Here is a 15,215-nt window from a genome sequence, read left to right on the forward strand (position 1 = left end):
AATTAATACAAATTTACAAGGGCTGAAGAGGTCCCACCTGCCCATACTTGCAACACATTAGTTCATTCATCCATCACAAAAATAACTTATTACAAAGCCTCCTGCCTGCAGGATTTGTGCTTGACAAATGCACACTCTTATTCCTAACCAGTGGACCAATATAGAGGTGATTAATATGAAATATCCCTCATGCCTATGCAGCCGGGCCGCATCAGGACTAAAGAATAGTAAGGGTATACAGACGAGGAAACCAAGCATCGTGCGTAGACGACCAAAAGGTACCTACTATTCAGATGATCCTCCTCTGATCCTCTTTTCCTAAGTGGCAGGGCTGCACCTCAGCGAGATGCGGAACTTCTCAACCCCAATCGACTCGGATTTTCTTTTCCTTCCTTAATTTCTGGCCTTCCCACCGATGACAATTTCACGGGGGAGGACAATTACAAAATCATGGATCCTCCCTCATGTCTGTTCTCCTCTTGGCTTGTTGAGCCAACCGTGCATCTCTCTCCCTCTCAAATTCTCGGACATCTGCTCGTTGCAAGAAGGATACTTTTTCCAGGTACTGGTTTGAGCCCTTCTTGTAAGCATCCAACTCCTCTTCCACTCCCTTGTTCTCCTTGTATTCTCCCCAATCCTTCTTCGTCTTGTCAAGGACACTGAGCTTTTGTTTCTTCTTAATTTGCTCTAAGACAGCATCAACAGCAGAAGCTGCAGGAGCTTTGATCTTTTCAAATGCTTCCTTTGAGTCCGCATCAACAAGCTTCTTGTATTCAATTTCTTGTCCTGCAAAGTCCCGAACCTCTGTAATCTGCAAAATGAAAGCTGTTTTTAAATAAGATACATCACACTACTACATGGGCATCTTAACAATCTCGATGACTCATACAACATGTGAGCTGCTCAGATGTAATCAAGCTTGCAGTTACAGAGATATCTTCAAGAAACAATTCTCACAGCTAAAATAGACTACCCTAACTGGAATAACTCATGACCATGAGATGAATGTTGAGTTAATCCAAATGATGTGATAACATGATACACCCAAATAGCCAGTGCAAGGAGAGAAAATGTTGAGTGCATTGCGTGGCATACCTCACTTTTACCCCTATTTGATGCAGCAACTGGAGCATCCTTAACTGCTGCAAGAGCAGCAGCAGCAAGTCTCTTGGCCTCGTCACTGGTGCCATTCTGCACATCACTTGGTCCCTTCTGCAATGCATCTTCCTCAAGGGTTCTAGCCCTCTTGGGGGACAGGCCAAGATATGACCTCCAATTCTGTGAAATGATTCCTCGGGTATCATATAAATAATTCCACTACAAAAGGAAAGAACATACAGAAGCTCCTTACATCAGATGGTCTTTCTGAAGTTATATTATCTACAGTTGGACCAGTCTTATTTGAAGATGGCTTGAGAGTCTTATTAGATACTCCTCTATTCATTTGCTCCCACAAAGCAGTAACTTTCTTCTCTTCATCACTGGTGCCAAGCTGAATCACACCAGTTCCCTGCTGTTGTCTCTCCAGCCCAGAGGATGTTGCCTCCTTAGGCACCAGGCCCAAATATCTCATCCAATTCTGTGAAAATTGAATGAAAATAAGAAATCATGTCAAAGAGTAACTTACAACCAGATAATTACGTCAAAAACAGTAAAAGATGAGTAATCCTCACATCAGACTTCTTCTCTGCAGTTATATTCACAGCCGAATTATGCTTGTCTACGAAGGGTGTGGCAGTTTTATTATGTATTCCCTTATTCATTCGCTCCCACAAAGCTTCCACCCGGGCAGTCAGACCTATATAAAAGGGAAAAACAAGCCCTTTTGATCATGAAACACATTGAGTAAATAAGGCATCAAGGAGGCACAACCCAGAAAAAATTACTAGGAAAAAAGTTTAAGTCCATAATGGTAAGGCTTTCGCTATTAGAAAGAAAGAAAAGCACATGCAAAAGTAAAAGCTCCCATCGCGGTAAAAATGACTGGCAAGAGAGCAAAACAAGAATTCTTTCTATTGGCACTGACATTTACACAAAAATTACAAGCCTAGCCTAGCAATTAATGATTCCTTCCAACTGTTTCTTTTTGGCTGGCTTGAAATATATAAACACACATATAATAAATATAATAATTCCGTAACCAGGATTCCCTTGCTTGAAACATACTCTTTCCAATTGAAACATACTCTTTCCGGAGCAACAAGTAAGCATAATTTTGTTACCAGGATTGGATTCCTTTGTTGGGAGATAGGCTCCTGCTGATGAGACCCATTTGAGACCTAATCTGAACAAGCAAAAGAAGTAATAAATAAATACAACCATTCAATATTAAAATCCAAAGATGACAACTTTTGCTATTCTTCTGTATAAATTGACAATCCAAAGACCACGCACGTAGATTAACACAACTATTTCAACAATTGAATGATATAACCGAAGAAATCAAAAAATGAAAGAACAACAAACTCACAGTCGTGGGAGAAGAGATCGGAAGTGAAATCAATAAAGAGGAGAGAAGGTTGCGAATGCGAATCCGATGTACGTCTCAGTCTCATATACTCGAATCCGATGTTTACAAGAGCCTTCTCTTCTTTTTCGAAAAGGAGCTTTCGTGAGGTTTGGGTAGAGAGTGAATGTCGTTTCTACCCCTAACCAATATATTGCCTTTTTTAGTTCTCTCTTATTTGCACAGCATGATTGATTATCTTCAGCGCAGAGATGAACTTTCTCAGTTGCCAATTCTTATCTTTTTCATCTATAATTCTTTCTTTTATTTTGAAAAATAATTCTATATTATGTAATCTCATAAGTTCTTACGAATACCATATAACATATCAACAATTACCTTTCAACTCACCATTTTCAATTCCGATGATCATCCGACACTTAACCCCCGTGAATACGAAGATAAGTATTTGACTGTATGTTGTATCATGTATGCTGCATGAAGGGATTAGCCATTGCAGTCAGCAAGTACAAGTGTAGGAGCGTTGTGTAAAACAAATTATACACCACAGATATGTCAAATAGCTCAAACATAGGCTAACCAAAACAAGTCAGGAAGTAACAACTTATTTCCAACAATCTCATTTGCCATTATTTATGGAATACACAAATCACCCAAGATGTTTCCACAACACAAACCATCCTTTCAAAGAGGATAATTCATCATAGTATGATGTACTCATCCAATTCAAGAACGGACAGTAGTAGGTTTGTAATCGATCACAACGACCTTCTCCGTACTTGCTAAGAACTTGTTTGCGAAATCAACATGAGCAGGATGAGCTACATACTCTGCAACTCCCTTTGTACTCTCGAAAGTAGATTCAAAGACATGGGTGAATCCTTGATGCATATTCTCAGCACTCACATCCTTGCCCCTGTCATCAATTATTAATACATTATACATACATCTAAACCATGAAACCTCAAACGACTAAATTCACCCTCACAAATTGATTTAACATGTAAATGACTAATATTGGAGGTATTCAAAGAATTTTACCATCCGTGACCCAGGGAAAATAAAGTGGAGAGAATCCAAAATGGGAAATGCATTATTTTCATTAATGGAACTTACCTTGTTACAAAAGTGGTTTATATGTAACATGACAGGAAAGTTAGTTTGCTAAAACTAGCCACATGTTTTTAAAGACGCAAATAATGCACGGCAAGATACAAATCGCAACGAAACGTCAACACCAGGTAATGACCAATACTGTAATCAACCAGGTTCAATCTATGTGTTGAACTCGGAAAGAGAATCACTGACATGTTCAATAGAACCAGCTATCTTAATACAGTACTGACTTCAGACTTCAAAAAACTGATTTCAACTTTACTAACATTACTACAATACTACTACCATGTTAGTGAGACACTTTTCTTTTTTTTGGTAAGTAAAATATTAGTAAGATTGCTGGTATGGCATGTTACTATGTTAGTGAGACACAGTTTGGTCTTAAAGCTCAAATCTGTTAACTATATGTGCACTAACAAAGGCCAGCTTTGACAATAGGCATTTATCTACAAAGCACACCAAAATCACTAGTGAAGTTAGCTTAGATGAAAAGTCAACAAAATTTCCTCTTTACAACTAAAAAACAGCGAAAAGATTGTGACCTTTAAGAGAGATGTCATCCTAGATCTAACCATTGGAGAATTTCTACAAGCAACCAAACTTGCTCAAGTGAATCCCTCGGACTCTCATCTTTAAATTAATCCCTCCAGATGAACGAAACTACCATTAAATCCATACTGCTCAGAATTCAACAAACTTCGCAGTAGAACTGGAAACCTCATTCAAGGATCGGTAAGCATTCAATAGGGTTATAAAAACAGATATTGATTCTTGGATACCCTTAAACTATTTTGGGTAGTAATAATAAAAGATGGAATCAACTGATTTAATAATTATGCAAAGAAAAGACTAGATCAACACTAAAATCAAAGAAAACAATAAGAAAAAACTCGGAAATAACAAGGATGAGAGAGTAGGCACCAGTGGAAGGACTTCATGGGTTCAACGTGATTGACAAGATCAGCGTAGCCTTTGATGAGTTGGTCAATTTGATCATCTGTCATTTCTTCTTTAAACTTGGCCAGCACTACGTGCTTCACCACTCCCTCCGCTTCTTCCATCTCTCTCCCTCTTCGTCTTTCTCCTGTTTGTTTTCCTTTCTGTGGCTGAGTACCCACTTTGCCTCTATCAGTCAACCTTAATGATTCCTTTCTAAAACGTCGCCGTTTTAATGGCATTTCCTTTTTTTCATTCTTGATTACAAAAGGCCAACAGATCAATCAATCAAAATGAAATGGGCCGCACCATGTCAATGGACGGGATAATATGCCAGGAATTCCGAACTGAAATTAAGCTATCCAAATTTAGTTCCTTCGAGTTCCAGCCATGCTTTGACATATTATTCACAGATGCAAGTTGGATCATTTCCATGCGCATTCAGCACCCATGTGCCAATGGTGGGTCATAAGACAATACTCACGAATGTGGGTGTTTCAGGCATGGACCAAGGTTTTTCAAGTTTCAAATCATGCATTTGAATGTACGTGTGGAGGTAGCAGAATATATACAAGTTCAACATCCCCTGCCCGTGTTGGAACTGGCAAAACGTGTTTCTTCCGACCCACCATCGTTCATCTCTCAATTTGCCAACAAAGTATGCATGTAAGATATTAAGTTTGCCTTTCAACCACCAATAGTTCAAAGCAATATTTCTAGTCCATGATGCCTAGCTTTTGCCATACACATAGGTTAAACACGGAGCAATTCAAGCATAACTATTTTCTGGGTACAGAAGTTGATTTCATGTACTTGAGACATTCCTTGCTATGCAATATTTAATCTTCACCCATTCAATGTCCTTTCATTTTCAGATAAGCTCTACATCTGGTATACCATCACAAAATTATGACTCCATTGCAAGGGAACAAAGTTTCTCTTTGCCTTTTCTTTATATGGACACGCTTATGATCTACCTTTGTTACTCTTCTTGCCTTTCTTTTGCTTCTGCTTCAATTGTGTGAGGCCTGCAGCTGTGATCTTTACATTCCCAACGATAGCAGCAACCAGCTCTGGATCTGTACATGCTTTCATCAATTCCTTCTCCCTAATTGTCGCTTCTGGCATGTGGCTAAACAAGTTCATGGCAGTTTTTGCGGCTACAAGAATGAGAAGCTCAAACGGTCATCACTTATCAATAGTCTTAGAAGACACAAAAAACAACTATGAAATTCCAAGTGAGATTAACAAAATTCTTAAGACACACCCAATTAATCCCGTACCTTTTCCTTTCTTTGCAGTGCCAGGAATCAACTTAACGCGGTACTTGTACGATTGCACAGCACTATAGGGACCACAGACAGGCACAATATACAAGAGAATGTCATTGAGTAATGGATTCCCTGTCAAGTAATCCACGTCATTTAATTTCCCTCTCTCTTCTTCACCTATCTCATGAACATCATCCTCCTCCATGACAACCCTGTCAATCTCTGATGTACTATTATCTGCATCATCAAGGGTTGCAGCTCCACCATTGGTATGACCACGAAAATCATCTGGATGTTCTGGACAATCCCGAGACAGATGACCGGCCTTTTTACATTTGTAACATATTTTTGGAGCATCTTCGGAACCTGCCACATCAAAGGAAATCATGAAGCCCCTTTAAGTTATGTGATCACAAAATGCACGGCAAACTAACAAGTGTGTGCACGTGTAATAATGATCAAATCATCCGCTACAATTTCAACCGCTAAAATAGCTTAGACAGCATACCAGGAGCAGGTTTATTCCCATCTACTGCAACTGCATCTCCATTGCTTGTGTCACCATCCTTCCGTGCATTTCCAGCAGACTGAAATTCAAGAGTGCTGTCAGTTTTCGAGTGAAAACGTGAAGAAACTTCTTTTTGTGGTGAGCATACCAAGAAACTAAATCAATACTCCCCTGAAGGGTATATTGACAATGGAACCATTTCAGTGAATCAACACGAACGATGTCCTAAATGTGCAGCATATCAAAACATCTCAATTTATTTCATCTCGTACTGGGTACTTTTTTCTTGATTTAGTTGAAATCCATGAGCATGTTAAAATAAAACCATAATGGTTTGTGCCCTCTGGAAGCTAGCTAACTGCCTTTGACAATATATTCCGATAATGCAGCAAACTGGAAAAGATATATGCATTCCCAAAAAATATAGCATTTGCTACGCATACCTTTTGCTGCAAGATAAACATATTAGCTAAAGGAAACAATCATCAACAGAAGGGTAGAAGAACATTGATGCACCAAACAATAGAAATAAAAAACTGCAAGTTCTTGTACTCACAGCCAGTAAAGCCATCCGAATGTTCCTTTCTTCCTCATCTTGATCAGCATACTTCTCCTTCATTTTCTTGAGTTTACTTCTCTGCCCACGACTGACTTTTCCACCACATGGCTTATTATTTTTAACATTTTCTTCCTTTTCTTGCTCAAAATTTTCTGTAACTCTACTTGGTTGACCTTTCTTCAACTTTTTTCTTTCAGCTTTTGAAATATGGGGCTTATCTCTCTCTTGAGCATTCCCTTCTTGATGGTCAAGCTGTTTCTCAGCCGTATCAGCCTGAAAAGCTTGATCATAATTTCTAGCAGATGCATTTGCAGAAGAACCAAGCCCCAGAGCTCTATTCATGAGATCCTCAAGCTGTGGGCTTACTGAGGCAATATCATTTACAGCAATACCAGAAATATTCTCCTTTCCACCACCATTCAAGCTTGTGGTTTCGCCTTGGATGGGATTCTCATGTAAATCTATTGCTTCTTTAGCATCAAAGATAGACAAGTCACCATAATCAGATTTGACCTCAGAACTGCCCTTTAATTCTTCATGAAGTTTTCCATCCAGAACTTCCTGCTCTGACTCGGAGTCAGAAATTTCTTTAAGATGATCACTTTCTTCAACATCATTTGTCCCTTCCTCTTCACCCCTTACCCTCCTTTCATTCAAATGTGACCCCAACGAGCTCTCATCCAAACGAAATAACAACCCAAAACCCATAATAAGAGGGTGTGGAGGAAGAAAATTCTTCTTCCCCCGAATCATAAAACTCCCAACTGTAAGATATTCTCCTGTAGGAGCAGTTTTACTAACCTGGTGAGGATAAACCCACCAAGCACTAGTAACAATTTTGGAATCCCATGCTTGACTATGGCAAACCTACAAGAGAAAATGCAAATTATAAACAACAATCTTGGGTCAAGGACAATGATATTTGATGCAATATGCTGCTCACCACCGGGCAATCAAATACAAAAAATGCAATCAGAGTGTGGGAACATACAGTGAAACATCCTGCTTGGTTCAGTGTGAGAGGAGGAACAAGCTGTTCAGGTCTATGATTCTTGATCACCGTACTGGACGCTCCATGAAGTTCAGCATGGACATAACTGTTCCATTATCAATCATCATAAACAGAAAATGCCTTAAGCTTTCATTCAAATTATATTTTAACCTTCACCATAAACCAAATAATAGAAGAAATATCAGCATGAAAAAAAAAAACACAAACAAACAAACAAACAAAAACAAAAACTACGGACGTCATTGAGGAATGTTTAATTTTGGAAAAGCAAAATGAAGAACTCTAGTATATAACAGTTCACAACAATTTTCTGCCTAAAACAACTTGTAAAAAACAACCACAAAAATGATACCCTGTATGTGTTTTCAGACCAATGATTGCACCTTAGTTGTATTCTAGGCCAGCTCATAGTTGCATTAATTACATTAGCAAGACAACTTGAAAAACAAAGTTTCAAGAGAAAAAAGGAAGACAAGAAAATATGTCTTAGGAGACAGTACTTTGAAACAGATTAAAAATAATGAAAAATAATGGTCAGTATGAACTTTGCCATGCTCACGCTTTGAGAGGTTGTATATTATTAACTGTTCGGTGATAAGTTTATCATTTACCAGAAAAGAACAAAAAAACTTAATGAAATACCATAAATGGGTGGAAGCACAATGCAAGGGAAAAAGAAATCATTTTTCACATGTATTTCTCTTCTAGAAAATCATAACTTTGAAAAATCATTCTCACTTAATTATGCCGAAAGTCCATGTACCACCAGCTTTACAGTTAACCTCTATTTTTTTCTTTTTACAAAAGCTAGCAATGAAATTAGATAAAATTCACATAAGATCTACTTACAGATCTCCTTTAGACATATAACGTTTGACTATCATTTCATTTTGCTGAGCATCACGTCCACTGATAACCAAATAGTTCTCACTGCTGATGAACCAGTTAAATTTCTCAAACCAGTGAACTTTGCGCATATGTGAAATGGTGGCAACAGTTTTTTCCTGCACAGGAAATGCATTGAATCTTAAGCAATAACTATTCCAGTTCAAACAAACAAAAATAGTAGTACACACTGACACACACACAGACGGACACCTGTTTAGTAGACATTTTCAACTAATTAAAACATTAAACTGTATGAAATTATTGGCAGCATTCACCTAACTAAAATTTGATGGTCAAAATAAAGGGCGTATGCTGCAAAGTCAAGGAAAATAACTCTGATGTTAAGCCACCTGGGATAATTGGAGACGGGTCTTTCTCTCAGCTGCTTTAAAAGCCTTTTCATGGGCTTTAACAGTCTTTTCCTCTTTGCTTTCTTGTTTTTTCTTCTGTTCATACCACCTTCGAGCATTGGCATGGGCTGAAAGTGCCAAATCAACTTCAACCTAAAAAATGAAAGAAAAACAATGACAGTAACTACCGATTCTGACTGTATGAGTTTCAGCTGATACTTCTTTTCTACAGTTGCACAAACGAGTCAGAAATTAGAGAATGCATGAAAGGGAAGTATACATTGTCCAAAGAATCATCATTTCCACAGAGATGGTAGCAACAAAAATGCGAGCATAGAAATGAAAAACAGTTGCTGCCATCATAAGATACCAAATAGTGCAATCGCTTTTGATCCATTCGAAAGTCATCACACAGCAATACATTAGCAATAACAGACATTGCTACCAAAAAGATTGTCGTACAATCTGTTCAAAAAAATCCAGTATATACTTGAATAAAGCGTCACACCAGACAAAGCAAGAACGAAGACCAAAATATGTACAGGTAGTACCTTATCTGCCGGAAGCGTCTTTTCCTCATCATCCATATCATCAAGATTGTTGCTTAACAGCAATGTAATGCAGTTCCTTTCAAGATGGAGCTTGTCAATAAGGCCCGCTACAGGGTTTCCCCTTTTTTTCTCGTCCTTCACCATACGAGCAAGGTCCTCCCAACTCATGCCCTTTGCAAGAGCCACACGTACAGCTAATATAGCAGCATCCACATCTTCTAAGTTGTATTCCACCAGTTCTGCCATTCTAACAGAATGGTCAACTTCTTTCCTCAGTGTATGCACACGATTTTCCTACCACGTTGACTGATGCATCAATACTTGAAAAATGATAACAATAATAAGTTGGAAAATATTCTATAAGAACACACACCTGGTCCAGACGAATCTTATTAAGTTTTTGAACAGCAACATGCTCTTTTGATTTTTGCTGTTGTTCTACTCTTTGACTCTCAATTTTACTGTAGAACTCATCCAAGGCAGCATCAAATGTCTTAAAATTCACATACACTCTCATCTTGAATTGGTTCAATAAAATGGGACAGAATTCGTCATAGATCTGCAAGTGGGTGATGCAAAACATTTTTAACAGCACAATGCATTTTGAAAGATTAAGATATATTTCCATACCTCAATGTCTGCTACCTTACGACCATCAAACAAACGATAAAGAATTACTCACGCCTACTGCATGTGGGAAAAAAAACAATACATACAACTGAAATAGCTACCTGGGTAGCATCTGTGGGTTCAGGTAGGGAAACATGTTTCCCCAAAGTCTTTTTCTGCATTAAAATGTATCCTTCAGGAACCATCCCTCCCGAAATAACATCCTGCAGCCAATCTTCAAACTTTGCAACAGCTTTGACCAAAGAATGCATTGCAGTGTCATCTAGCTCGTTGTCTTTAGAAATTTTCATATTTGGAACCAAGCCAGCATCTAATATAATATGCTCTGAAAGTGCTGGCCCATAGCCCAATGCCTCCCCAAGAATCATTTTCAATGCGGCCTGTTTGGAATGGTTACCATCACTCTTATTTTTATTTGACTCGGATGACTTTCCACCCTTCCCATTACCCTGCTTTTCTTTGGGTTTATCGGGCAAGTTATTTCTGTCAGCATGAACCTTAGCTGCTTTATCATTCCCAAGTTCTTCCAAAGATGTAAATGCTCCCTGCAACTTTGAAACAGTAGTTCTCTCGAAAACTCGGCAAATTTCAACAGGATAACGATGTCGTGACATGATTGCAAACCCTTTGTCATCATCCCTGATATGTAATTAAAAAATATTTCTGTGATCCATTTTAAATAGACATGAGAGATTCATCAAGAGCTGACAAACATGACCAAGAGAAAACTTATCAATTAAGTGCTAACATATAGGCTATAGCATTGTTACAACGCAAAAACTTAAAGATGTGGATCATGAACAAAGCCCAGCAAAGTCAAAGTGACTCAGCTACACCAAGCAAAAAAAAAAAGAGCGATGCCAAAAGATCTAACTAAACCTCAAATCCAAGCAATGAATACTCCATAACTCACTTCCCATGGAAGTACCAAAGGCTTTAAACTTCTAAAGTCTGCAGGCACAAACATACGGTTCATTCAATTGATGTGCATCCAATGCAAAACACCCAAGGCAAGGCCTACGATCTGAGATATAAAAAATCACTGGGGAATAGGCATTTATAGTCGAACTCTGGATGGAACCCGCGAATCATCTACATCAAACAGAGGGAAGCAAATAATCTAATATGATATCCCAGGTACTGACTGAGGAAATAGCAAAGGGGACAGCTTACTATCAACAACAAAGCAGCCCAATCATAAACCATGCTTACACACTAAGATTTATACATCACATACATGCATCCACCATGGAAAAAGCAGTGCTCACAAGTGAAACCATCAGAACGAGAAAAAACATAATCACTTACCTATGAGACCGCAGAAGGGTCAAAACAGTGAATTCCGAATCAGTAAGGATTATATTTCCTTGAGCATACAGCTCCAAGATAACATAATGCGCATTAGCACCCAGCCCAAATTGGAAGAGAACAATCTGACAGAGAGAGAGAAGGCATACAAAAATTACACAATAAGAAGCTAATCATAAGCATTTAGCACAGAAAATAGGATTCATGTTTAAATACCCTATCGTATCCAAGTTGCCGCACATCCTCAAGTCTTCTGGTACGTATGTGCTTCCTTAATTTTAGAGTAAAACCAGAGGGAGTATTACTTTTGTCCCTACAAGTGTACACTCCCACGAACATGAATATACGAATGCAAATAAGCCCAGGAATGCAATGAAAAGAAACGAAAATTGAAACAGAGAACGGTTTAACCCTTACCGAACATATGCGGTGGTATGGAGGCGAACGCCGCTCTCCATCAGCAGCAGAAACTTCTCGCTCTCACCGGACTCCGTCATTCCACTGCTGTTCATCAACTTGAACACGTAAGTCTGCAAACATCACAATCAGCAGAAAAACGAAATGAGTGATTCCATTACGATGAACAAACTGCAAAAGGAATTTTGATAAGATGAGCTATCCGAATCCAAACCTTGGGAGAGAGATCGTAGACGTTGGAGCAACGCGTGCCGATTAACCGGCGGAGGCACTTGACCTCCGCGGCCACATCGGCCGTGTTCATGCGCACCTTGACCATGTCTTTAGTCTTTCAGTACCTCTTCCCCTCTCTTCGTCTTCTCTCTGTCTCTAGAGCTGCGCTGCCTATGAAGACGCTCCACGCTTCGTCGATCTGTAATTGTAATTGGACCAGACGATGTTTTTCTCCGTAGCTCTCGGCAACCATTGTCGCCCCCGCTTCAGCTTCTTCTCGACTTTGTAGTAGGTTCGACAATCAGAGGTGGATCGTCATGAGGCCCGTGGGCTGAAGATATGTCCGACTTGATGAAGCAGAAGGCCCGATCCACAATCAGACTTAGATCGCGAGGAGGCCCGTGGGCTGAAGATTTGTCCCTAATTTTTTATTGAGAAAATTTAGTCAGACCCCACTGTACCCCGATTATAATTGACTTTGCATTCACCGTGTCTTCTTTCAGAGCCCAACTGATAACACCCCACTCACTCAACATGAACAAAACAGAGTGAAGTTCTGAACCAGAAATCTAGAACGCTGTTTTATCATCATCGAGAAATCGACGACGACGGTGGAGAAGAAGCCGCGAGTAGAGGAGAAGCTGCAGAAGGATTCGCCCTCAGTCGGAGACAAGAAGAAGAAGTGGACGAAGAAGAGCATAGAGACTTATGGGTAAGGGTATCACGAACAGCTTCTTCACAACAAACCCTCTCTGCTTCTTCACTATATACACCCTTACCCTTTATCCTATCATTCAAAGCAAAAACTGGTTCTCCTCTTTCCATTAGTCTCCATAGCCACTCCGTTAAGCCCGGTTTACCGTCTTCAATCGGTCTCCGACCACATACTACCTCTAGGACTAATACACCAAAACCATAGACATCGGTCGGAGTTGATGCAAGCCCGGTTCTAACCATCTCCGTCGCCATGTATCCTACCGTCCCAATCACTCTTGTGGAGGTAGTTGATTGATCGAGATCAAGCATACGAGCCAAACCGAAATCGCCCAACCTAGCATTCGTGTGTTTGGTTACTTTGGTATCCATGGCCAGGATCTCACAAAGATGGTCAATGGAGGGGTGTTGCAACTTTTTCCGGCGACATTTATCAGCGGAGATTGACGGACAACAGAGCTAGTGAGCTTGGGGTGTGTGAAAATTGTTTGAGATTTTGAGCTTTTGCTTATTTTTGGGTGTGATTAGTAAAATCTTAAATTTTTAGGGGTATCATTAACCAAGAGTGTCTTTATAAAAAAAATGGAGTGTCACTAAAGCTCTTCCTCATTATTTCGTAAACGAAATCAAAATCAATCCATACTCAGCGATGGATCGTGAAGAGGCTGGTGGGCCGAAATTTGGCCAGCCCATGTCCCGTACAATAGATGGGCTTGATAGGACAGCATCTTGATCCGTCCCGCCCCCGCCCCCGCCCCGCGTCCTGTCCCGTCCCCCATGTCAGGGCGATTTTTACTCCCCGTCCCCGCCCCGCGCCCTTACTAAACATTTTTTAAAATTGTAAAATTAAATTGCACATTCTAAGATTCGAACATGGGACTTCTAAGTGGGAAAGTAATAAACTAACCAACAAACCAAAGCTATTTTCATATTTCACTTGTCAACTAATTAAATTATTATCTTTACATACCACCTATTATATTTTTAACACCATTAAATAATTTTAGTTTTACTTAATGGTATTGATTTTAAAATTTATATTATACACATCTATAGTTTAAAATTGTTTAATTTTATACTTTATTTTATAAAATCTTAGGGTCTTAAAGATTTTATCAACATTAATGAGTAGAGAGTCATATTATGGCTTTAGGGTTTAGTGCTTAGGTTTAGGGTTCAAGGCCTATCGGGTTTAGGGGTTTAGGGTCTTTAGGGTTTTGGGGTTTAGGGTTTAAGACCTTTAGGGTTTAGAGGTTTAGGGTCTTTAGGGATTTGGGGTTTAGGGTTTAGGACCTTTAGGGTTTTGGAGATTAGGATTTAGGAGTATAGGGTCATATTTAACTTAAGCTTTAGGGTCCTATATTTTTATCAATATCAATTCGATTGACTTATGGTCTAGGGATTATTTATATTGGATTAATTATATGGTTTAGGGTTTAGCGCTCAGGTTTAGGGGTTAAGGTTTATGAATTATTTAGAACTTAGGTTTAGGGGTTTAGGGTTCATGGATTATTTAGTGCTTAGGGTTTAGGGATTATTTATATTGGATTAAAACTAAGCATTCAAATCTCTATTTTGACATTATTAGTTTATTACTATATTAGAATCAATGTGTTCAAATCAAGTCAATTTAAATTAGGGTTTAGGGATCTTAAATTATTTTTTATCAACATCACTTCAATTGAATTAGGAGTAGACTATATTTAATTTAAGAATTAGGGTTTTATGTTTTTATCAATATTTATTCAATAATCAATCTAATTAAGAGTATAGGAGTATTGTAAATATTATGTATAGGGTTTTAATGTTTAAGTACTTAGATTTAAGACTTATTAAAGAAGTTTGGGGATTACTTTGATTTTAATAAAATATCAAATTAATATATGTTTAGATAAACAAATATTTATCTATATTATAAAAGAAATCTTATATAAATATATATATATATATATTATGTACATAAACATGTATTGCGGAGCGGGGTGCTGGGCGGGTCGGGTCGGAGCGGGAGGTATACTAGCCCCAGCCCAGCCCAGCCCCTGCCCGGGTTGAAAATTTGTGCCCACATCTCCGCCCCGCACAAGTCTCGGATCGGAGAAAATCCGTGCGGATCGGGGCTGGTCGGAGTGGGTCGGGCACGAATTGTCATCCCTACCCACATCCCTATGAGGCTATGACTATACTTTCGCATTCATTATGGTGCTTTGATCCTTTCTAGTCGTCCTCCTCACCATTTTATAATCCTTATGTCCCCTAAACTCTTTTTTTTGTTAAA

At 38.9% G+C, this 15,215-nt stretch overlaps 3 protein-coding genes across 4 annotated transcripts; all 3 read right to left on the minus strand.

Annotated features, from left to right (window-relative positions):
* Positions 1–44: 44 nt before the first annotated feature.
* LOC120001907 (craniofacial development protein 1-like) lies at positions 45–3,097 on the minus strand. The gene is made up of 7 exons (XM_038850432.1): positions 3,048–3,097; positions 2,391–2,408; positions 2,223–2,284; positions 1,674–1,798; positions 1,352–1,579; positions 1,096–1,278; positions 45–811 (listed from the first exon to the last, which is right to left on the minus strand). The coding sequence occupies exons 1-7, from the start codon at positions 3,095–3,097 to the stop codon at positions 449–451; spliced, it is 1,029 nt and encodes a 342-aa protein (XP_038706360.1). The 3' UTR covers positions 45–448.
* Positions 2,983–4,701, minus strand: LOC119999359 (stress-response A/B barrel domain-containing protein HS1). The gene is made up of 2 exons (XM_038846868.1): positions 4,505–4,701; positions 2,983–3,383 (listed from the first exon to the last, which is right to left on the minus strand). The coding sequence occupies exons 1-2, from the start codon at positions 4,642–4,644 to the stop codon at positions 3,194–3,196; spliced, it is 330 nt and encodes a 109-aa protein (XP_038702796.1). The 5' UTR covers positions 4,645–4,701; the 3' UTR covers positions 2,983–3,193.
* A 482-nt stretch (positions 4,702–5,183) lies between these two features.
* On the minus strand, positions 5,184–12,481 carry LOC119999335 (nuclear export mediator factor Nemf). 2 transcript variants are annotated; one of them, XM_038846840.1, is made up of 14 exons: positions 12,228–12,475; positions 12,014–12,126; positions 11,813–11,909; positions 11,597–11,721; positions 10,390–10,927; positions 10,032–10,217; positions 9,659–9,952; positions 9,108–9,260; positions 8,719–8,873; positions 7,849–7,954; positions 6,855–7,724; positions 6,299–6,377; positions 5,803–6,156; positions 5,184–5,679 (listed from the first exon to the last, which is right to left on the minus strand). In XM_038846840.1, the coding sequence occupies exons 1-14, from the start codon at positions 12,330–12,332 to the stop codon at positions 5,486–5,488; spliced, it is 3,369 nt and encodes a 1,122-aa protein (XP_038702768.1). In that variant the 5' UTR covers positions 12,333–12,475; the 3' UTR covers positions 5,184–5,485. The 2 variants fall into 2 exon arrangements, with proteins under 2 accessions (XP_038702768.1, XP_038702775.1); XM_038846847.1 differs by lacking the exons at positions 5,184–5,679; positions 5,803–6,156; positions 6,299–6,377 and adding an exon at positions 6,544–6,747 and having other exon boundaries at positions 12,228–12,481.
* Positions 12,482–15,215: the final 2,734 nt, after the last annotated feature.

This window comes from Tripterygium wilfordii, chromosome 1 (genome assembly GCF_013401445.1).
Source record: "Tripterygium wilfordii isolate XIE 37 chromosome 1, ASM1340144v1, whole genome shotgun sequence".
In the NCBI taxonomy this organism is placed as follows: Eukaryota; Viridiplantae; Streptophyta; class Magnoliopsida; order Celastrales; family Celastraceae; genus Tripterygium; species Tripterygium wilfordii.

Bases quoted from the DNA above. Each gene is read 5' to 3' on its own strand.
- LOC119999335 (XM_038846840.1), bottom strand. From the start codon at position 12,332: ATGGTCAAGGTGCGCATGAACACGGCCGATGTGGCCGCGGAGGTCAAG. The intron at 9,953-10,031 runs GTGTGTGTTCTT...TCAACGTGGTAG, and splicing joins ATAAGATTCGTCTGGACCAG to GAAAATCGTGTGCATACACT. The intron at 9,261-9,658 runs GTACTACCTGTA...TTCATTTTTTAG, and splicing joins AGACGCTTCCGGCAGATAAG to GTTGAAGTTGATTTGGCACT.
- LOC120001907 (XM_038850432.1), bottom strand. From the start codon at position 3,097: ATGGCAAATGAGATTGTTGGAAATAAGTTGTTACTTCCTGACTTGTTT. The intron at 1,799-2,222 runs GTAACAAAATTA...CCTTTTATATAG, and splicing joins AACAAAGGAATCCAATCCTG to GTCTGACTGCCCGGGTGGAA. The intron at 812-1,095 runs GTATGCCACGCA...TTCATTTTGCAG, and splicing joins CAAATAGGGGTAAAAGTGAG to ATTACAGAGGTTCGGGACTT.
- LOC119999359 (XM_038846868.1), bottom strand. From the start codon at position 4,644: ATGGAAGAAGCGGAGGGAGTGGTGAAGCACGTAGTGCTGGCCAAGTTT. The intron at 3,384-4,504 runs GTGCCTACTCTC...AATTGATGACAG, and splicing joins CCCATGAAGTCCTTCCACTG to GGGCAAGGATGTGAGTGCTG.